The 22,122-nt window shown below is 40.2% G+C and overlaps 2 protein-coding genes across 8 annotated transcripts in view; one reads left to right on the plus strand and one right to left on the minus strand.

The window, feature by feature from the left end:
* Positions 1-3,949, minus strand: part of ITSN1 (intersectin 1) — a 115,830-nt gene extending 111,881 nt beyond the window's left edge. For 2 of the 5 annotated variants that reach the window (XM_065741740.1, XM_065741739.1), the window contains exon 1: positions 3,808-3,949. The gene's annotated coding sequence lies outside the window, so the exon portion shown is untranslated. The remainder of the gene's footprint in view (positions 1-3,807) is intronic. The other 3 variants (XM_065741741.1, XM_065741742.1, XM_065741744.1) reach the window with 3 other exon arrangements.
* On the plus strand, positions 3,601-21,811 carry CRYZL1 (crystallin zeta like 1). Of its 3 annotated transcripts, none has more exons than XM_065741760.1 (14): positions 3,601-3,622; positions 5,205-5,276; positions 8,066-8,143; positions 8,727-8,799; positions 9,417-9,461; positions 12,124-12,192; positions 13,304-13,437; positions 14,003-14,114; positions 17,199-17,222; positions 17,662-17,760; positions 18,437-18,558; positions 18,987-19,092; positions 20,715-20,760; positions 21,388-21,811. In XM_065741760.1, exons 2-14 carry the CDS (start codon positions 5,211-5,213, stop codon positions 21,485-21,487), a joined length of 1,074 nt encoding a protein of 357 aa, XP_065597832.1. In that variant the 5' UTR covers positions 3,601-3,622; positions 5,205-5,210; the 3' UTR covers positions 21,488-21,811. The 3 variants fall into 3 exon arrangements, with proteins under 3 accessions (XP_065597832.1, XP_065597831.1, XP_065597833.1); XM_065741759.1 differs by lacking the exon at positions 3,601-3,622 and adding an exon at positions 4,274-4,323; XM_065741761.1 differs by lacking the exons at positions 3,601-3,622; positions 17,199-17,222 and adding an exon at positions 4,276-4,323.
* Positions 21,812-22,122: the final 311 nt, after the last annotated feature.

Below are 22,122 nucleotides of genomic sequence, written 5' to 3' on the forward strand. Positions count from 1 at the left end.
ATACGAAGCCAGTTTAACAGTATCTTACAATACAAAAAATGCAAAGGAAACTCCTGTCCAATCATTTACAGCAAATTAGTGATCTCTAAGTCCTTTCCACGCAGATTAGAAGGTGCTACCATCAAAATACAAAGGGAAATCTGGACTCTTGTGCCAACAGATCTTCAGTAACATTATTTGCATAGTATTTCTAGGGCCTGCTTAACACATACTATTAACACTGAGAAATGTGAGGGAACAAACACACCATGAAGCCAATGATTTTCAAGGACAGCCACAACAGAAAACTTGTTCCTGAAAATCTGTAGTACCCAGACTTCAGCTGCCAAAACTGTGGTCACTGCATATATCCTGTGGGCACGTACAGCCGCAACGATGGGGGGAGATTAGGAAGTATTGTGAAAGAGAAATGCACTGTAGGGATTTAGGTTTCAGGCAATTAATAGTACTATTGTTTTACCATTCCAAGCACATTTTGCACACACACACAACTGTTCCAAAATAGATATATATTTTTTAATGTAAATGAAAAAAAAAACCACAAGATGACCACTGAAACGACACTAGCACTAATTCATTTATCTTATAGCATAATTAAAAAGGGAAACTGCAAAATCCAACACATGTACTTTTAATATATTTCATAAGATAAAAAAAGTAAGCTGAGAATGTATCATTTCATTTGTTTTTTTTTCCCCTCATAGGAATGCATTTTTGGCACCAACAATAAAAGGAGAAACAAAAACAACACTATTTTTTCTGGTGAACTGGTAGGAAACCTCTCTTCACTCCTCTCCAAACACAAGTGTTTTTGTCTGTGGTCATTTTCTATGTTGGTCAAAACATTATACCGACACTCCAAAATAGGTCCACGAATTCCAGTTTCAATTGCAGAAAAGCCTTTAAGATCAGTAATTAGAAACTAACCTCTCCTATACAAATGGTGCCTGCTCTGCCAAGAACGCGACCATCTCTGCCTCCTGAGCACACTTACAGCCATCTAGATGGTATCATTCTAGGCAGGGGGGATTAGCTATGCATCTACATGTACACTCCAAAACTACTTTCTTTGGTTTTGTACAAAGGATTGGAAAAGAGTTAGGAATATTGCAGCTGGGAATTAAAATATCATAATGTACCTACAGCAGTAATATTATTCAAAACTAATCAGTAGAATCTGGTACACTGGTTTTTAATTTCAGAAAGAGTACGCTTTAAGCCAGGACAACTACTTCTGGCACATAGCATACTGAAATTTTGGCACCTCCATAGTAAAGCTTTATGCATACAAATAGTGTATCGTTAGACCTCAGACTAGACTAAAGTTCTAATTGTCTACTATACCAGCCAATTTCATGCTATGCAAGTAAAAACAAAACCAACTCTCAGCGTAGGGGCCATTTCAAGTTCAGCAGCTGCATTAAATACAATAGCAACAAGCATTCAATGTTTCCAGCAGACAACAAGGGCAGAAGCTATTTTGGCTTTAAGGGTAAAAAAAAGAAATCTCATCTCTTCGGTTCCATGCGGGCTAATTTCTGAGACATCCCTGCCCTGAAATGCATACAACAAAAAATCCTCCCACTTATGCTGCCTTTAGTAATAGGTGGAGTAGCATAAATCATAAGCACGTGTTCAATGCTGGTAACTCCCAATTATGATCTTCTCCCCTCTCCTCAAGTCATTGCTGATGCTTTCACAAATTCATTGTTTTTTATCCTATTCTACAAACAGAAATTCTTATTCACCTTGGTGTTACCCTAAAATTACAATCTCTGGTTACAGTAGAAAGGTAGATCAGTAAAGGCTATTTGGCATCATCATTCACAACTATTTCCTCGCTAGATTTGCATTCTTTCCTGAATCCAAATCTAACCTAATTGCATGATTAGAGGTATTAACAAAAGGGTGTGCAGATTTCCCACCAGCTAAGTACAGCAGCAACAGACAGAACAGGCACTGCAGGTCACTGATTTATTCTGAGATATTTTGAGCTCTTGCTTTTCTGTACCTTAATAGCTATCCCACTGAACAGCAATACAAAGGAATGTTAAAGAAAAAAAACAACTCCTCTGAAAACCAACCTTTCATACTGTCTCCAGTTCCAGATATTACAGTGGGAACATCAGAACTGAAAGAATTAAGTGTGGTTTGAGAAGGAGCAAGTGCAAAGAGCAAACCGCTTGGCTCAGATGAAGTTTGAGCCTAACACACTGGAGAAACTGTTCAGAAACAGTTCATCTGTACGAAACATGACCCTTGTAAGGCTGCCAAAACCAGTGAGAGCATACAAGTGCTAATCACGCGAGCTAAAATGGTCCAAGCTGATTGACTAAATGTGGATGACTGCCTGGCCCAAATGTAAAGTTAATGAAAAGTAGGCATCTGCTTTCCTTACCTACAGGCAAGCAACACACCTTACCCCTACCAAGGGGAAGTAAACCCCTGGCTGCTGCATCTGGGTGCCTGAACATAGCTGATATAAGGTTCCTCTTTCAACATCTCACCCCCTTAACAGGAGGCTTGGGAGAAGCAGTGTGCACATTTTACAATGGAAAGAACTCAGTAATCAAAACTCACTGCTGTGTGAGGAATTATACTGTATAAAAACGCCAGCAAGTTGTATGCATTGAGGGAGGTTATTGGTGACTAGAAAGAAAAGGCAGAAGAAAAAAAAGGAGCCTGAGAGACTGAGTATGGAATAACATTACACAGCCCAACACTCCAGAGTCATCAATATGGACACAGAGAGTTTGTTTATTTGAGTGAGGAAAAAACGTTTGTATTCTGAGGGTTTTTTGTTTGTTTGTTTTGTTAAAATGTTTAACAATCAGTTTAAGCATATATTGTCATACAAGGTATGAACAAGCAGCGTACCTTACAGCTAGTGCAGGATTAGAGAACATCCTGAGGTGGAAGGGACCCATAAGGACCACTGAGTCCAACTCCAGGCTCCACAGAGCACCACCCAAAATTCAAACCCTCCATCTGAAAGCACTGGTAGAACGCTCCTTGAACTGCAGCACTTGGGGCCGTGCCCCCTGCCCTGGGCAGCCTACTCCAGGGCCCGGCCACCTTTGGTGAAGAGCCTTTTCCTGACATCCGATGGGGGAAAGAAGGGAAAAGCCAGGCTGTCTCCTTGCCCTAAGGAGTACTACGCTGTCACATCTGGGATGTGACAAAGTGAAAAAGTACTCACTCAACGATGCTCTCTCACTCGCGTCTATGGAACCGGTTTCCCTACCGCAACACCCGCTCCCCACACAAAAACGGACTTCAAAACGCCTCTTCCCAAGAGCCGAACCGTCCTTCCCTCCGACATAACGGAGCGGCTGAACCAGAACAAAAGGAAAAACCCTGCCGTAAAGTTACCGGCCACGAGAAACGAAGGGACCGAACCCCGACCGCGCACCGCCTTTCTCCTCCAGCAGTCCCCGCGAGGGAATCCCCTCCGTGCGCGCCGAGGGACTCAGCCCAATGGCCAACCTCCCCCCCCGCCCCGAGGAGCGATGGCTGCCGTGTGACCGAGCCGCGCACAACCGGCGCCGCATCGCCCCGCTCCCTCCCGCCCAGGCACCGCCGCAGAGGAGAGGACAAATGCTAAATATATACATACACGCACGTATGCATATATATCATTATTTTTCCAGCCCGAGGCCGGCGGGAAGGGGGGGGGGGGGGGGCGACGGAGGGCAACGAGGCGCGTGTCAGCCCGGCCGCAGCGGGCGGAGGCACCGCGGGGCGCCGCTGCCCCCACCGCGAGGACGCGCGCGCCGGCGGCCCGAAGCGAGGCGGTGCGGCCCGTACCTCATAGCTGCGCGGGCCGCCGGGCCCCGCTCACGCCCATGGCGACGGCGGGGGGGATGGAGGAGCCGGAGCGGCGCCCGCCACCGCCTCCGCCGGGCGCACCATCCCCTCCCGCTGCCTCCTCAGCCGCCGTCTGGCGGGCAGCGAGGGGAGGAGCACACACCCCGTTCGCCCTCGCGGCCGCCGTAGTGACGCGCGGCCGCGGATCGCCGTCCGCCCGCCCCGCCCCCGTGACGGGCAGGAGGCCGCGGCCAATCGGATTCGCTCTCGCACCCAGGCGGGTAGAGCGTCGAAGCCCAAGCCCCTCCCAGCCGGAGGTGAGTGACAGCTGAACTAGACAATCCCGTCTCCGCCTTCGTGCCGAGCGCCCAATCGCGAGCCTGCTTACTGCGAAGGGGTGGGGCGTGAGGGCTTGGCCTGCGCTCGCTGGAGGGCGCCGAGGTAGGAGAGCGGGGGAGCAACGGCTTGTCATGGCAACAGCCGGGCGCGGCCGTGTTTTCAAGCTCTGAGCCTCGGGTGGGGCTGTCGACCCCGGCTCTTACCCTGCCTGAAGGACTGCTGTGGGTAGAAATACTGGGGGGCTACCAGGGGCGTTTGGCGGGCAGGTACCTGGCCAAGGACGATCGTGGATGCGGGTTATGGCCGGCGTTGGTGGGGCACCTCTGCGCTGACAGGCTGTGGTAGGGCCGGGTGGTGCGTGCCAGTGTAAGGCCGGGCTGTCTCCCCGTCTGTCTGTGCTCTCCTTCACCGTGGAACTTGAAGAAACCTGTTTTCCGGAAGATTCTTCTTTGTCAAGAACAATAAGCACCAGCGAAGAGAGACCAAAAACCTGAGTTGTGATTCTTGTTGTGTGTGAGGCTCCTGGTATTCCCGCAGCAGTTTTATTTCCCTTTGTGCTGCTTTTAGCTGAGCTACTCAAACTATATGCCTTTCATCTGCTGCTGGACTAACACACCATTCATTGCCTTCTGTAGCACTTCTCAGTCCTCAGCATTTGTTGTGTTGTTGTCAACACTACTGATGTAATGTGGTGTAAGTAACATCTGAGGCTCTGGCACAGCTGCCCAGAGAAGCTGTGGTGCCCCATCCCTGGAGGTGCTCAAGACCAGGTTGGATGGGGCCCTGGGCAGCCTGAGCTGCTGGGGGCAGCCCTGCCCACGGCAGGGGGTTGGGACTGGGTGGGCTTTGAGCTCCCTTCCAACCGAACCAAACCCATTCTATATTTCTGTGGTTCCATCATGCTGTATCTCTTCGCCTGCCCTAAAATTTGTAAGACTCATCACAACTCTGATGCTTGCAAATAATTGCTGTTCTAGTTAGAAATTAATGTAAAGCTTTAGTTGCTTATTTTCTCTGTAGTTACTGTGTGATTTACAGTTACTGTTTCTTTTTTTCAGGTCACTATGAAGGCCTTGTATTGTCAGCAGAATTCATCCGGAGAGGAAATGACCTTTATCTTCCAGGAAAGAGTGAGTGCTTATCATAACAGCACAATTAATCATTCTGTGGAAGAAGGGAGTGAAACTTAAAAAAGAACTAGTGTCATCCTTGTGCAGGCAGGCAGGTAAATGAAGGTAGGAGAGAAGTATTTTACCATCGTGATGCAGCTCTTAACAAAGGCAGTGCTAGATTTCTGTTTGCAGTCTTGCATTGCTACAAAACCAGAGTTCATTTATTTTATGCTCCCTTCTCTTGAGTACATTTTCTGGTCACTGAAAAAGTAGAAATGTGCGTTGAGAAATTTAACATGTTCAAAGTGTCTCTGCTGTTAATTTTCTCTCTTCTTGCAAGTTCTTTGCTCTTATTAAGGGCTGAAATCACAGTGTAGCCTTTCTCTTAGAGGCACTGATAGTCCCCCTCTGTCTGGTGAGCCTATCTTCCTGCAACTTGAAAGAACAAGAAGGCAGCTACTTCTCTGTCAGATCTAGTTGAAGCTATTATGCTGAACAGTTCATGTTACTTTGATGTAATCATTAACTGGATAGGTGTACACGGGAGTTGGTGGCATAAGACTAGCACAGGATATTGACAAATGCATACTGATGCAGTATGAGTGTCTAAATGCAGAAAAATGCTTATATGGTTTTGAGGATGTGAACCTGTGGTTTTTAAATGAATCTCTTACAGATAGAAAATAAATTGCTACAGATAACTATGTATATTTATGTAATATAGATAGCTAAATATACCTGTGAGCCATATGTCAAAATGAAACAACGTAGTACTGATAAGAATCTTGCTTGAGTAGCTGTAAAGTCACAGTAATGAAGCATGTTTAATGAGTTGCTGGAAGAGACGGATGCAATAAGATGGCTGATTATGATACAGCAAGATGCATATTCAGGGAGTAGTCTTAAATCCACTTATACTGATCATTAAACAGTGCTTTAGCTGAAAAGATTTTTTCACCCCTCAGCAACACATCTTCAGCCTCTTCCTTTTAATGGTTTTAAGAATTATGCAGCTATAAGGTGGGATACATCAGCTTACTTACCCAGCTGAGTACTAGTAATTTTTACGGATTAGTTTACATCCATGTGATGGCTTCATGATTACTAGCTCCAACACTGAAGAGGGGATGGTAATATACAAAGATGCTGCCAACAGGCAAGCCTGGCAGCTCTGGTATAATCATAAGTAAGCTAATGAGATCTTGAAACTGCACTCCTGTATATATTATTTTTCTGTCCGCTTGCCTTTTTAAAGCTCATCAGATAGGAGCTAATTCTGCAAGTATTTGTACCATGAGCAGTACTATGGAATCCTGATCCTAAATAAAAATAAGTTTTGTAGGAAAAAAAAAAAGAAGGAAAACCAGTTGACTGAGGAAATGTTAATGTAACAGCAGCTAGGTAATGAGAAGACAGTAGTTTGGATGAAGAATTTGCAAAGCAAAGTATCTTAAATGGTGCTTGGTCAAATTATAATATTGACATACCTAAGTTATGAAGTCATTAACAAGTTAACAGCACAAACATTTCATTGTCTCTTCTTGTTCCCAAGGTTTGTATTCTTGTAACCTGTTCCTAAAGAAATGCACTTTTACTTTGTGCTTTGTAACAGTACTTGGGTTCACTGAACCACGTATACAATACATCCAAAAGCAAATGTGATCTTGAATTTACATAAATTACACAAATTCCTTAGATTCTAAGTGTTCAGTTTTTATGTTGTTTTTGTTATTTAATCAGAAGTGCAGTATTCATGTAGTTGAGCAGTCCAATGGCTTGCCTGTTTCATGTAACAAAGAACAAGAACCCACTTTGGTTTGTTTGAGGAGGAGGAGGTCAATCTCACCGGCAAAATCCCTTCCAATTTTAAATGAACACCATATGTTTAACTGAGCGGTGGTGAGGAAAAAGTGCAGCACAATGTTCCTCTTGCTGAAGCTCCCCTTCACCTTTCTAAGCCTAGGAGAAGAGCAACAGCTGTTTGTTGGGAATAGTTTTTAAAAATCAATACAAGAAAGCTTCAACACTTAGGAAGAGGTCCTGATTTAGGAAGTAGAAACAAAGCTGTAACATCTTTCTGATACATTTCGCTTTCAATTCTAGCAAGTCTACATCACCAGCTGCAGTCTGTGAGGGAAATAGATGATTTTGCCTTCAGTAGTTTACGTAGCTCTTTAAAAACTGCACCAAGTCAGAAGCCCAGTACTCAGTGTAGCTATTTAGATGATATAAATTAGCACTAAAGTGCTTAAAATCAGTGCAGGTCTCAATGCCAAAACCAAAAGTTGGGGTAGGAAGTTCCATTAGATCTTTTATATTAGGTGCCCATCATTTGTGGGACTCCACAGCAGTTTCATTGACATCATCAGCACTATTTGAACAATATGACAGCCCAGTATCTCTGACAGTCTAAATTATCTTAAAATTCTCCATCACTCCTACAGCCTACTTTTAATATTATAAATTTGCCACCTTCCATTTGCTAGGGAGGTGGCTACATATTAAAATTGTTTCAGGTAAGAATGTGATATTTAACTTGCAGGGGAGAGAAAGCAGAAAAATAGCTACAGTAATAATAGAGATTTAGAAAAGTCTTGCAGTTAGTTTGTAACAGTATCATACATGTACTCCAAATGGTGTTGTAAATCCAGTGTGATATCAGTTTCTATTTCAGTGAAAACAAATTATTGTTCTGACTATGAAACAGTCTGAAACAAGGACTGTGGAAAAGTGCTTTTAAGAGTTTGAGGAGGATCCCATTGGCACATTCATCTTACGTTGTATGATGTTATGTTTGTTTGTCCTAGGAAAACCTTCCTTCTACAGGAGACAATGATGTGAAAGTACAAGTTAGAGCCTGTGCACTGAGCTGGATAGACACAAAGGTATTTGCTTTTTTATTTACTTCTTTTTGTTGTTGTTTTGTTGTGTTTTTTTTTGTAAGGGCCAGAGGTGTTTACAGTTTCCGTTGAAGTTGTAAGCCAATGCCTTAGCTGGTAACTGGCACAATTCCATTTATGTCATCTGAGGATATGGCTTTACCACTGAGAAACAAGGTGCAGGATTGATGTGGTGTTCTTATATATCTCTTTAAATAAAAGGCACCTGAATTTGTTTACTAATTTATGGAGAAAGATCACAGGATTCGTTCAACTTCTTACAGTAAAACCCTTTTATCATCCTCTGCATACTGACTTTAAGGCCCAGTTTCGCTTGTCAGCTAATGACTGTGGTTATATATTTTTTTCCTTTATACACTTCTAAATTTAAATGCAGAAATAAAATTTTTAATATTAAATGAGAAATGTGTGTACTTTGGTTTTTTTTTTTTGTTGTTGTTTTTTTAACCCTAATAATGTTTTGGTAATGGCCCAGTTTTCCTATTGCAAATATCAAACGCTTTAAGATCATAATAAACATGGAAATGTTGAGCCCTGGTAGAAAAGTTATAACATTCTTTTCATTTAGCTACTGTCAGAAGTGAAATTGAAAAAGGAGCTTCTGCCTGTTGGTCGAGAGATTTCTGGAGTTGTATTGGAAGGTAAGCTAGTACAATCCTTGTGAGAGTATGGAGCAAGAATTTAAGCCTGTTAATCCAGGATAAATAAATAGTGTTTGCATGGTACACCTTTAATAATAGGATTTACTGTTTGTTTTGTTAATGAGACTCTCCTTATGGTAGTAATGGTACTGAACTGAAAGTAAAGGAGCTGAACTGTAGTGCCTGAATATCAGTTTGGAGCATTTAAAAATTGCAGAGCAGCTTTCTGAATAAACTATATTGAGATCTTAAGGTCTTAACTATGCATGCTGCAGCAACCTATAATTAATTAGTAAAAAATATTCATTGGAATAGGGAAGACACTCTGGAATTCCATCAGTGATTTGTTTGTGTATCTATCTTTGATGCATGGTTTAAAGACTAAATCATTCAAATGTGTGTGTCTGCTTGCATCTAACTGAGAATGGGATGCCAAAGAAGAAAGATTCTTTTTTGGGATGTGTATATTCAATACAAAACGTGTATTTTTCATTAGCATTTGGGTATGTTTAATTGTATGAGCTAGTGATAAGAAATGCTGTCAAATACATGCTTAATTTCAGCTGTGAATATTTATGCTGGTACCTTCTTTCTTCTGTTCATATATTCTCTGTGAGTTGGGAGAAAGGTGTCCTTCTTTCAGCCGGATGATGAAGTGGCAGGTAAGTCAACACTAGTTTGCTTTATCAGCTAATACAATTAATAATCTTTTTATAATGAATGGCTGAGATTGTAGTCATTGATGAAGTTACAATTAAATATGTATTTTCAAAGTTCTTACTGGCATCACATGAATCAGCTCCTGTAAATGAAGATTTTAATCTGAAGGTACTCTCTTACAGATGGTTTTTGGTTATAAGAGGCAGCTAACGTGATATGTATTAGTCCTACTAAGTCCACTGAATCTTGAAGAATATACACTAGGCATGTATATTCATGTATATAAAATATACATCCAATTAGCCATGCAAAGTGAGTGTTCTAGAGGCAACCGTCTGAATAAATAGACAATGATTAGTGTTGTTAACACAACCTTGATGTACATAAGTTTCTCCAAGAGTAGTGCCATCTATTTATTACCTGAAAACTACGACAGACACAAAGAGCACCATAACACTGTTGGTTAGGACAGATTCTCAGCTCCAAAACACTTATTCAACATGGTCACCACCATTGGCTCTGCATTCTCTCCAGTGCTGAACAGGAGCCCGCATGCCATACTTGTAGAAATCTGCATCAGTGGAGGTGACCCACTGTCACTGCAGCTACTGCTGAAACATACCACCTACCATAATCTGTTCCTGATTATGTAAAGAAATCACAAGTGGTCCTAACTTGAATATGCAGCTAGGTTCAATAGTTCTATTGGATTTTCGGAGCTAATGAAAGTAATCCATTCAGGTGTTTTGCTGACATTTGAATAGAGACACTAATTCAAGTTGCTAATTTTGTAGAATCTCTGTTTCTACTGCACATTAAAATACCTATTAATGCAGGTCATGATGGTGGATTTTTTTCCTCACTTCCTTTACTTAAGATGTAGCCTGGGTTTTGTGAGCCAGCTAGGAGCTGGCTGTGAGATTGGTAACAAAAAAAGCCCATCAGATGGACATGTTCTAGTCACTGTACTTTTGTTGTTGTTGAAAATGGACTTCCAAGTCAATCACTTGGAAGGTGTTTGGGGCTTTTCCTTTTAGAACTCTGGCAGAACTTTCTTATAATTGGCTTCAAATTTAGCAGAAGGAGTGATTATTATTATTAATTTACCATAGGAAGTCTAATTCTAACAGGTTGGAAATAGTATTCCACTTATGGGATGCAGAAATGGCTTTACTTTGTTTATTAAAGCAGCACAGTTATGACCAAGCATTTTCAAGTCTTGTAACATGAATTACTTTGAACTAGGAATTGTATCATTGTTGTGAACAGCATTGTTCATTTGGTTTTAGATAGGTAGGTTTTAGATAGATAGGTGCTCAGGTTTTAGAGACTCTGGAATCAGTGTGAGTTGACAGCCATGTGTAATGACTCCTTGGAGGCTGTAACATACATTATCTTCTAACACTTGATTCTCTAGTGACTTGTACCTGATTTTCTGCATCTGAGAAAAGGAAGATGTTCGTGTATTATTTGTTTTGCATTTCTTGTTTTGAGATATAAAATGCAAACTGGTTTAGCTGCCAAGGCTACTTTAGTTTACTATAAGGATATCCTTGTTAACATTCGAAATATGATATTGTATTAATCATCAAAATCTAAGTGCTTTAGGATAGAGGATGTATTTCTTAGGAACGTTGTTCCTACGTAGATGTTAGCATTCTGTGAATTGCTTTAAACAGAGGATGACTAAGTTGTGAAAGTAAAATGGAATTGATGTTGTGAGAAAGCATCTTCTGAGATTCTTGCCCTTCTTGCACTATTTCTTAATAGCTGCTGAAGCTGTCTACTTGGGGCATTTTATTGATGTTCTATTAAAAATATGAAACAAAAAGCCTTGGGTGATTTGAAAATGTATACTGCAGCCCATCATTTTTGAGTGGAAGTTATGAAAGTTTGGTGGAAATATCAGCTGAGTTTGCTGAAGATTATCTGATGCAGCCCTTGATTTGGTCTAAATGAAGTCTAAGATTTGAATGAGGGAGGGAGGAAAATTAATAAGCATCTTACCCAAGAAAGAGGGCACATATCTTCAGAGAACTGATTGGATGCCAGAACCTACTGCTTATGCACCTTCTTTTTTGGCCAATGGAATGACTTCTGTGGCCTCTTCTTCTGTCCATTCTGTGTTTGTTTTCTGTCTTCTGTGTCCCAACTTTTAAAATTCTCAGTCGTTCTCGGTTGTTCTTCCTCTGGTCCTTTTTATCCTTTTTTTAATTGCTCTTGCTGATAGCACACTTACCTCTGGTCTTCCATCCTGGTGACTGTAGCTGTAGTGTGGCTTGGTCTGCAGTACGAGGGCCCAATTTTCTTTCCTGTTAGCCATGGCCAAGAGCAGAAAGCAGAGTGCTAATCAGAGTGAGAGCAGCATGAAGTGTGTTCAAACATGACCTCACAAAAATTAATGGCGCTGGTAGCAAAAAGCATTATGTCCCAGGTCTTTATCTCCCTGTCTTCAAAGTGCTGTTTGGAGTACTCCTGAAACAGTCTTGTGCACTCTGCCCTATTGAAACTACAGGCTCTTACCTTACTGAGTTCTCTTAACCTACCATAAGCCCAATTGAACCACAGGCCAAGTGGAACCAACAGTTTCATGTGGAATTTGTTTTGGTTATAATGCATGCTTGTTTGAAATTAAAAGTCTGTGTTTCATCTTCTTTTCCCCAGGAATTTTGCCCCTGGATTCTGAAGAGTCTGGTCTTTGTGAAGTTGTTCTAGTTCATGAGCATTATTTGGGTATGTGGTTTATATATTTTGCTAAGGTATCTTACTATACCTTTGGAAGTCAGTTTGGCTTTTCTAATAGGGAGCTATGTAATTCGAACTTCCAAGCACGTTTTCCATCAAGATTCAGATTCTGTCTACTCTACCCATTCATAAAAGCATTGAATACCATGTACTTTCAAAACCTTTTTCTTTGCTGCGATCATTTAATGGTTGATACTTTGCCTAAACCATGCAAGCAGACTCATCTTTTTTATTTCTTTCTAACTTCCCTTCTTGTTGCTTCACTTTTATTTTCCTTCGTTTCCTCACCTAACCTGTCAGAAAAATTAAGTAAGAAATATTCATTTTTCCTCAGTTTGATCCAATCCGGGATCATCCCTTGTGACTAGACTAACAGATGGAATGACTCTAGGAGACTGTAAATTGGAGAAGTGATTTTTCAGGGATTGAGGGCCCTGGGAAGCCTGGTATTGAAGTGTTCTTTTCAACTGTTGTGACTTTCCAGTTTCCACTTCCTGGGCATAGTGTCTTTATGTGTAGAACACTGATTTTAGGAATCTCTGTGCTTCTCCCAACCATTTGTTGTGTTACTTTGAATAAGCTACATACACTTGCTCAACTTAGCTTCTGTTGTCTTTTCCATGTTTGTTTGTTTTTTAATATACATGGGATAAATGTTTCTTGTTTATGCTAACTTGTTTGTGGAAAAAAGTCTTTCTGCCTGGCTTTGACAGTTTTTGCAGAGGAAGCTATGGACTCAAAGGAATGCAAAAGGTTTATTCCTTCTAATACTTAAAAGAACAAATGTAGAATCTTTGCTGTCATAACTATTTGCAATAGCTACAGGCTATTGGACTATTCAGACTTTTGCCTGTTCTATGGTGGTTTTCTAATTCACTGTCGAGCTCTCTGCTAAATCATATAAATTGCCTACATTAAAAATGATGCTTGAACTTGGGATTTCTAGTTTACAAAGCTGTTCACTAGTTTTACCTCCCTAGTAGTTTGAGCATGTGGCTAAAACTGCAAAACACCTTTACTGTCTTGAGTAAAATGTCAGGGATTTTTTGCCTTTCTTTTTTTCTGTGTCTGATTTTATTTTTTCTTTCTGACATTTTAGTTCACAAACCAGAGAAGGTTTGCTGGGTGGAAGCAGCAGGAACTGTTCGTGATGGAGTCCGAGCATACACAGCTTTACACTACCTCTCACAAGTCTCTCCTGGAAAAACTGTCCTTGTCATGGATGGAGCAAGTGTAGGTAACGACTGTGGCATAATAAAACAATTTCAGTATGGATGGCCTCTGCCATAGCAACTGTCTTATCACCAGAAATACTGGATTTTTTACAGCATACTAAGCTTATCAAACTCTGTTCTATTCCTGTCAGTGCCCTTAGCTTAGTTTGGATTAGTGGAAGGGCCCTCCCACGTGAGATGCTGAGCCAAGAATACAATCCTTACACATTGTGTGGGTAGTGAAGAGGTAGTTCTTTTCTGCTCTTTTACCTTGATGTGGTTTTACACTAAGCCTTCAGGTGTAACTGTGGGAAAGTGCCTTAATTTTTCATTCCTTTCCCACTGTTGCTTTTTAACTTTCTTCAGATATAAACAATCATTTGCATTTCTGCAATCCCTACTGCTAATGAAGATGTGGAGCTTGCCGCAGCCAGGATTTGTTCATGTAAATGCAGCTGGAGCTGTTTTCTTAGCAGCACTTTTTCCTTCAACTTCTGACTGTCCTTGCAGTATAATCTTTCTTAAATTCTTGCTGTAAATAAGCCCATCTACTTCTTTGTTGTTTTTGTTGTTGTTGTCTCCAGCCATTTGGTACGATAGCTGTTCAGTTAGCACAGCATAGAGGAGCTAAAGTAATATCTACTGCCTACAGTCTTGAAGATAAGCAGTACCTGGAGAGGCTTAGACCTGCTGTGGGTAAGTTGTGTCCTTCAGTACTATAGTTTAAGCTTAAGGAGGACTTTTTGAAATTTCTTTTACTCTAGAGGCTTATTTCAATAGTTGAAAACTGAAATACAGATTTATAGTCTAATTAAATAGTTTAAAAACTTATTTGTACTCCATACATATTTAAATTCTCTTTTAAGTATACTTAATGAAATTTTTATTTTTAGTTTAATTTTTTGTTCTCCATTATTCATCATTGTTCTCTCATTATTCATTATGGTGATGACTGTCTCTAAGTACTTTCTGTGTGACTTCAGTGCTGGCTTTTGGCCTGGCCTCTCAAAAACCTTTTCACGTGGTAAAACTGTCACTTGTGAACAAGAAGAAAGCTTTGCTAGATCACAAGTATCACAGTCTGTAATCTACATACCTGAACCAGAGTTCAAATGTAATTATATGCTTGAGATAAATTCTTAATCAGACTCCAATTTCTTCTAGTAGCATTTTATCAAGCTGTGTGACACCTGCTTCAAGTACTGTTGTAGATGTAAAATGATGCATGTTTTACAGTAGTTGGCTGCTCAAAATGCTTCATTGGACTTTCCTGTTTGCTAAGTGAGCTTTGCATTAAAGAAAATACTTGCATTCACCTGTGACTTCTATCCTAATACTTCAGGTTTTCTCTTTTTCTCCTTCAAAATAAGAATGCTACTTGAAATGTGGGAAAAGGCTCTGTAAAAGCTACTAGACTCTTTTCTGATCAACTTTTTTTATTCCAGTTCTGTGGAGTGAGGAGAGTAGAATATTTCTTTATCCAGACTGTTCTAAAATAAAGGATAACGTCACAGATTCTGGATTAATTGCAGCCCGTGAACTCTGCTGTAAAGTGAACAAAAGGTTAAAACTAGTTTCTGTTGCTTCCTCTTCAAAATGCTGAGACTGCCACAGTATAATCAACAAGTTTAAATAGGTCATTCAAAAAAGTATGCATAAAAGTAGTGGTAGCTGTTGTAAGAGTGTCTTGGCTTAAGAGGAGCTTTGTGGAGTCTACATCAATTACAGTCACATCACAAAACATATGAGTTGAGATCTGATTTCAAAAGATAACGTCAGTTGTCTCTGACTCCTTTCTCCTTTGTTGTTTTGCTTAGCAAAATTATTTGCAGTCTTGGCTTTCCGAGTGGAGAATTACAGCAGTTCTCAAATCCCATCTCAGGGTCTTGCTAAAACCAGGCATTGCTGACATGCAGGTGCACTTCCTATTGTCCTTATGTTCTCCCTGCTGGCTCCAGAATCATAAGCTAGCAGCGCGATGAAATAAGCCAGACAGCTGTTCCTTAGACACTGAGAGAACAGAGTTCCTGTCAATTTTAATTCCTTTCTGGCTCCTGAGAACAGAACTGTCAGTGGAAGCACAGAGACAACATAGTATGTCTGTGCATTCTGGGGCTGCACGTTCACACACATCTGCACCGTTGGGGAGTGATTCACTTCCAGCCTACCAAGTGAGCATTTAGCTCTCCCTGTAGTAGCTTTGGAGTGCTGATAATGCAGCAGGAAGTGGAGTGCTGAGCAGAGGTTCTTGCACAACAGGAAGAAGGGAGGCGTTTTTCACTGTCTGACCCTAATGATCTTCAGCAGGGTGCTGCCAAGTTTTCTGTTGGGAATGTAACCATTCTTTTTGGAAACCTATAGACCTGTGTGTATAGATATTTTATTTTATTTTATTTTAATTTTTTTTTTCAATAACCCCTGAAGTAAATATAATAATGAGGGGAGTATGCTGATGCCCGTGTTTCAGACTAGAGACAGAATATTAAATAAAGTGCTAAGTTAATGTTAGAGAACAAAAGATAGATATATAAGAAACATATATATCCAGGCATGCATGCATATGCCTGTTCACATGAATTTCTTCTGTTCCCTGGGTTATCTCTCTTTTCATAGTTAGTGGGGTTTTTTTTCAGCTTGTCTTGTATATTGGTTTTAGGGTTACTTTTTTTGGTTGCTTGGCTTTTGGTGGGTTTTGTTTTGTTTCATTCACACCCAATGTTGAGCTTTCAGTGCATTAATTCTCACTGTCACAAAAACTCATCTATGAGTTCATGGCTCTCATGACACTGTGTTCAGCAAACCAAACATGTGGTGGTATTCAAAGTCTGTAGCAGAAATTCCTGGCTGAGAGTAAACTCTGGGAGGAAGCTGTGGAAGTGCTGCTATTTCTACTTCTCATCAACAGTGAAAGAAAAGAAACTGAAGCCTTTTTGCCAGTCAGAATGAAGTTGTGCGAATTGTAGAAGGAGAAACTGAACCAAATTGCCAATGTTCTGTGAGAAATTTTGCCTAAGAACTGTAGGAAATGATATTATCACAGAACTGTAGGGGTTGGAAGGGACCTCCAGAGATCATGGAGTCCAACCCCTGCCCAAGCAGCTCCCTAGCCCAGGTTGCACAGGTAGGCGTCCAGGCGGGTCTGGAACGTCTCCAGAGAAGGAGACTCCACCACCTCTCTGTGCAGCTGTGCCACTGCTCCGTCACTGCTCTGGGAAGGAGTTAAATTATAACTTGATGCTCCTTGTTTTACATACTGGAGAGAAATAATTGCAGCACTAGGAGTACTGTTTGGGGTTGACTTAAGTAACAAAACAATTTTTTTTTGTGAACAGAAATCAGAACATGGTCGAACAGACTAACCTATTGCTTTTCCTTTTGAAAGTCACCTTTTGAGTCCATTAAATCAAAATGATTCTCAAGAAGTGAAGCTGTATCTGTAGTATTTGTTTTACCATGTTAAATTGCCTTGAGACAGTAGCTTCAAACTATTAACTGAGGAAACTAATGGGTTCTGGGTTTTTTGTTTGGGTTTTAATTTGAATACAGGAAATGTTAGTATCAAATTACTCTGAAGTTATGACCATGTCTGTTGTTTTTGGCCAGGCAATTTGATTACAGTGAAAAATATAAAATGATTGACCTAAGATGTATTCAAATTCTTAGTATTTGAATAGAGGGGGGGGGAGGGAGGAAAGAGCATTTCTTAATGTTCTTCTTAATGATCAGTTCATTGCAATTTTTCTTCTCTTTTTGTTCTTTGTCCCCGTGCTCAAATTCAAGGAGGTATGCGGCAGCCTTTAGTGAGTAAGTGCACTTCATGAATTTGAGTTCAATCCATGATGCTGTGGAACTGGGCCTCTCAATTTTGTTATTCCAGTTATCATTTTGTTGAGAAGTCTTTGGCCTCTGTAATTTCTATAGAAGAATCTTAACTGCTACTTCTCTGCCCTTGTTCCTGGTGGTTTCCTTTCTTTTCATATCCATCTGTAAATAAGGCATTGTTCATACATGAGGTGAAAATACATTTTACTTTACGTTTACTTTACATTTTTACTTCTGGATTAATTTAACTGATGTTTTTTGTGTTGGTTTTCACTGTACTGGAAGACGAAAAACTATTGATTGAGCTTTCTGACTTAGCTACAAACTTGCTTATGATACAGAAAATGGGAAGTCTTTGTTCTGCTGTGAATCTAAACTCTGTGCTTTGGTTGTAATCAATGGGTTGTATTGCTTTGTGTAGCTCGGGTTATCGATGTGTCCAATGGGAAGATAGATGTGGCAGAAAGCTGCTTGGAAGAAACAGGTGGCCTGGGAGTGGATATTGTTGTCGATGCTGGAGGTATGTAACTGATGCCAACCTGCTCTGCAGAGTAGCATGAAGTGCTTTTTGTTATTTCCAAGCAGATGTGGAAGTTACATTAAAAGTTTGTGTAATTGCTCAGTCCCATGTAATTTTACTTACCTATCTTTACTCAATAGACCTCCTTCAGAAAGATCTGGTTAAGAACTCCTCCTATTGCCTCTTGTGGAAGTATCTGGAAACTCTGGTCCTCAGCTAAATTGGTCCAAAGTGTTTCTTCTCTTCTTAAAGCTGGAAAGAAGTGACTTCTAAAAGTAGATCTGTGACACTGTTTACTCTTCCTTAGCTCATTATTCTAAAACAGTCGTAATAGCTGAGAAGTCTGAAGTTATGATATGTAGCTGCAATATTAAAGAACTTCTTAGTCCCACTGAAGTATCTTAAAAGCAGTATGTATTGACTTCCCTGAATCGTCTGCTTTCTCTGATAGTCTCACGAGACCAACAGTGTAACTGAATTCTAGTTGTGTTCCAGGCAGCCATCACGCATTGTGTGTGCTCACGTGAATATGCTGCATTTCTTTTCTATCTTAAGTCATAAGACTGAAAGAATCCCAAGATGTGTGTTTTTCAGTACAGATAGAGAGAAACATTTCATTTTTGACAATGATTGTTTTCTTCTGAGATAGAATGTATTTGTCCTTTTATTTTTCCAGTAAAATTATATAGCACTGAAGACGAATCAACTTCAAAATCACAGTTACTGCCTCATAAGCATGATATCATCACTCTTCTTGGTGTCGGGGGAAACTGGATAACAACAGAGAGAAATCTTCAGGTACAGAGGCTATATTGATCAGCAAGTTCATTCATGCCTCAGTGTATGGCTCAGTGGTTACCCACTATTAAATGACATCAGTTTTCATTCAGATTTTCTTAGCCGGAAAATGAAAAGCATTCAGGTTCAGTAATGCTTTTTTTATTTTTCTTTGTGATAATTTTGGAGCTCTGTTCTCTAACATAGTCAGTTAATAGTATGACTATACTGAGGATTATAAAAGATCTCTTTTGATTGGCTCAGAATATTGAGCAGTTTGGCAAGACAGAAAGTATCACTGAAATCTGTGTTACAAGTTTACTTGTTGGAAGAATGGTTAAGGAGTATGTTGGTTTGTTTTATAACCATAAATATAAAATAACCATTTGATCTTTGTTTTTGTACAGGAAAATATAAGTAAATAACATATTTCTTCATTTTTTTTTAAGCTGGATCCTCCAGACAGTCATTCCTTGTTTCTTAAAGGAGCCACAGTCTCCTTTCTCAATGAGGAGATATGGAACTTGTCCAATATAGAGCAGGGGAAGTATCTCTATATCCTTTCGATGATAATTTTGAGTGCTGACTGCTAAGAAATGGATGGAAATGTACCAGATAAACTAATACATTATCTTCTGTTCCCTCCTGTAACCTCAGGCTTAAGGTCAGCATAGAGAAGCATACAATATAACTACAGTGTAACACGTGTGTATTTAAAGCTACTCTCTGTATACTTTCTAAATAGAAAGCAAAAAGTAACGGTGACAGGTGAAAATGCATTCTGCAAAAAATAGTGGTTTTGTTTGAGATGGGGCCAATTAATTGAAGTTTTACAAGTTTTAACGTTGTATGTACAATATTTTGCTGATAAAAATATATTTTTGTTCTGTTGGGATGTATCACCTATAAATCTTAATGCAATCAGATTAACTGTAAACGTTAAAACATTTTGGCTTCGTAATCTTCTTATCCGTAGTGTTATGTGCATAACATTTAATTGAGTGAAGATGTGGGTGTGGAAAGAGGTGTGCTCCCTTCATTTGCATTACCAACGTGTGGCCTTAAGGAGGTGGGCCTGGAGCTTTTTGCTAACAGGACAGTGTTCAGTGGGTTGCTTAGTGGAACAGTTGTGGCTTTAAGGACCCTCCCTGTTCTGCACTGCAGATTGAGATCTGCTGAATCACTTTTGCAGCTTAGCAGAACAGCAGAGGCAGGTGAGGATTAAGTCATTATGCTTGTCAAAAGACTGACTACACTGCGAGGAAGTCCTCCCCTCCTCCACTGAACTGCAAAGCAGATTAGGCAAGGTCGGGCACACTGAGAGGTCTATTTAGGGGATGTAGGCTGTCATACATAGTGTTATCTTGTGGTACTTTTGTTCACTGCTTCCCATGTAGTTACCTACTTACAGAAAGTAAGCTGACAGAAATGGATCTTTTCCTGTTGTCTCCCCTAATAACAACAGCGTTTTTTGTCACCACTTCTTTAAAAGCTGAAAGGAAAAAATCTGCTTTTTGATAGCTCTGTATCTTGTGAAATTCTTGAGCCTATGGCATTCATTCCTTACCTGAAGAAATCACAAGATGATCTTTTTTAAAATGACTTGAGCATCCGATGTTAACCAGGTTACTCTTAAAATGAAAGAAGGAACATTATTTTTACAGAGTTTCATGTAAACACTAAATACAAAATCATCTGCCACGTTGATACAGATGTTGTGCATTAGCACAACGATTCCTTAAAGGTGCACAATATTGCTCCAATAATTTATAAGCTCTGCTATGCTCCAAACTTGATTATGTTGTTTGCTTTGTTTTTCTTTTTTAACTCAAATTTCTGCATGAGCAAGAGGGATAGTTTAACCACTGCCAAAGTCAGTTGTCTTCAGTCTGCACAACCAGTGCAGTTGCCATTCTGATTACTTAGTGTTTTATTTTACCCCCTGCAGACTGTGTTTGCCTACTGTAACTCTTTATTGTTTCTAATTCTCCATTCTTCATTTCTACAAGCTAGGAAGGGTTATTCTTATATGTAAATATGTGTGTAAATCTGAGCTAATGGTTGGAGTTACGCTTCATTTTTGTTTTGTCTTGATCCTGCTGGGCTCTTAGCAGCAAACCCAACAGTTAAAGAATTATTTGTAGATATGCTACTACCTTGACAGACATTGTAGATACGCATCTTAGAAGATATAATGGAGAAATTATCGAGTAGTGTTTTCAGGTAAGAGATGATGATTACTCTTCTTTTATTGAGCCTTAGAAATCTCTTGCCAGCACAGCAGATCTATGGTGAGATGTTGAGGAAAGGATGTCTTACATAGCTCATGTGGAACTGTTTATGGTCTGTCTATAATATAGTGGGCCATGCCTGGGGAAACTCGGTAAAACCCCAGATTTTGCTGATGGCAAAATTTAGCAGAGGCAGCACATTCTTTTCTTGGTGGAGAAAGAGCATATATCTGGCTGCTCAGCAATGTGTCTGACTGAGAAGTGGTGTTGACTGTAAAACACAATAGGTCTGTCTGATATTTCTTTATAAGAAGACTGACAGCATTATTAGATACGGCCATAGAGGTGGGAATGGAAGATCCTTTCTATTAATGTGGGCAAACAGTATTGCTGTAGAGCAAAAGCTTTCCCACCACCACCTTTTCCCTGTTAGAAGGATATATATTTGATTTCTGTTTCCTGTTTGCTTTAGGGCTCTTTCATTCCTCTGTGAATCTAGGCAAAGCTGTAAAATTTTCATTGTGTTTAAGGAGTAAAGTTGACACAGTGAAAGTAAAGTCTATAGCAGTGCTATTGATCTGAGCATGCTCAGCAAACCTGTCATTCTGTTCTGTTTTAGGCCTCAGCTGGACGAACCGATCCCATTGTATGAAGCCAAAGTTTCTATGGAAATAGTTCAGAAGAATCAAGCAAGAAAAAGACAAGTCATTCAGTTCTAACCACACGAATTCCTGACTTCTAAGCCCGTGGAAGATAAAGAAATGTAATGTATCTCAGAAGTAAATTAGTATACACTTTCAAGTAATTCTATAACCAGAGTTTAAAGATCTTCTGTACCTCAGCACAAATGGTCTGTAAAGCTCCTGAGACTTGAGAGATTTTTTGAACCAGTTGAGTAAAATGTTCCCATCAGCAACTTCTAGACAGTCTTGACGCACAAATCTTGACAGCCCTGCCCTCATTACAAATGTCAGTAACATCTACAGGCAGTCTCCCTTGCTGCTGTTTTTCAACCGTATGAAATTAAAGGGGAAAAAAAATGCTGGTGGTGTTTTTTGGTTGGTTTTATTTTTCAGTTTCCCCCTACCAGTAGTCCCCTTTGCACTTAATTACTTTTATTTTTTTGGGCTGCATTAAGGCTGAGCAGTGACTGCAGTATGCTAAGGTCTTCAGTTACCTTTAAAACTGTTCCATAGTAGAAAAGCAGGATGGGAAATCCATCAGGATTGGCAGGGATCCTATAGGGGGAGCGATGGTACTGAGAGCAGGAGTGCCCCCACTGCTGGTTTTCTTCATGTCAGCAGTCAGAAACTGTGAACCTGACTATGTACAGTCCGGGAGCTAATGCAATCGT

Source organism: Cyrtonyx montezumae, unplaced genomic scaffold (assembly GCF_038088225.1).
Source record: "Cyrtonyx montezumae isolate F1298 unplaced genomic scaffold, pur_monq_1.0 scaffold_3, whole genome shotgun sequence".
Taxonomy (NCBI): Eukaryota; Metazoa; Chordata; class Aves; order Galliformes; family Odontophoridae; genus Cyrtonyx; species Cyrtonyx montezumae.

Excerpts from the sequence above, each read along its gene's own strand:
- CRYZL1 (XM_065741760.1), top strand. The coding sequence starts at position 5,211 with ATGAAGGCCTTGTATTGTCAGCAGAATTCATCCGGAGAGGAAATGACC. Across the intron at positions 8,800-9,416 it reads TTCTGGAGTTGTATTGGAAG|TTGGGAGAAAGGTGTCCTTC; the intron begins GTAAGCTAGTAC and ends ATTCTCTGTGAG. Across the intron at positions 9,462-12,123 it reads GCCGGATGATGAAGTGGCAG|GAATTTTGCCCCTGGATTCT; the intron begins GTAAGTCAACAC and ends TCTTTTCCCCAG.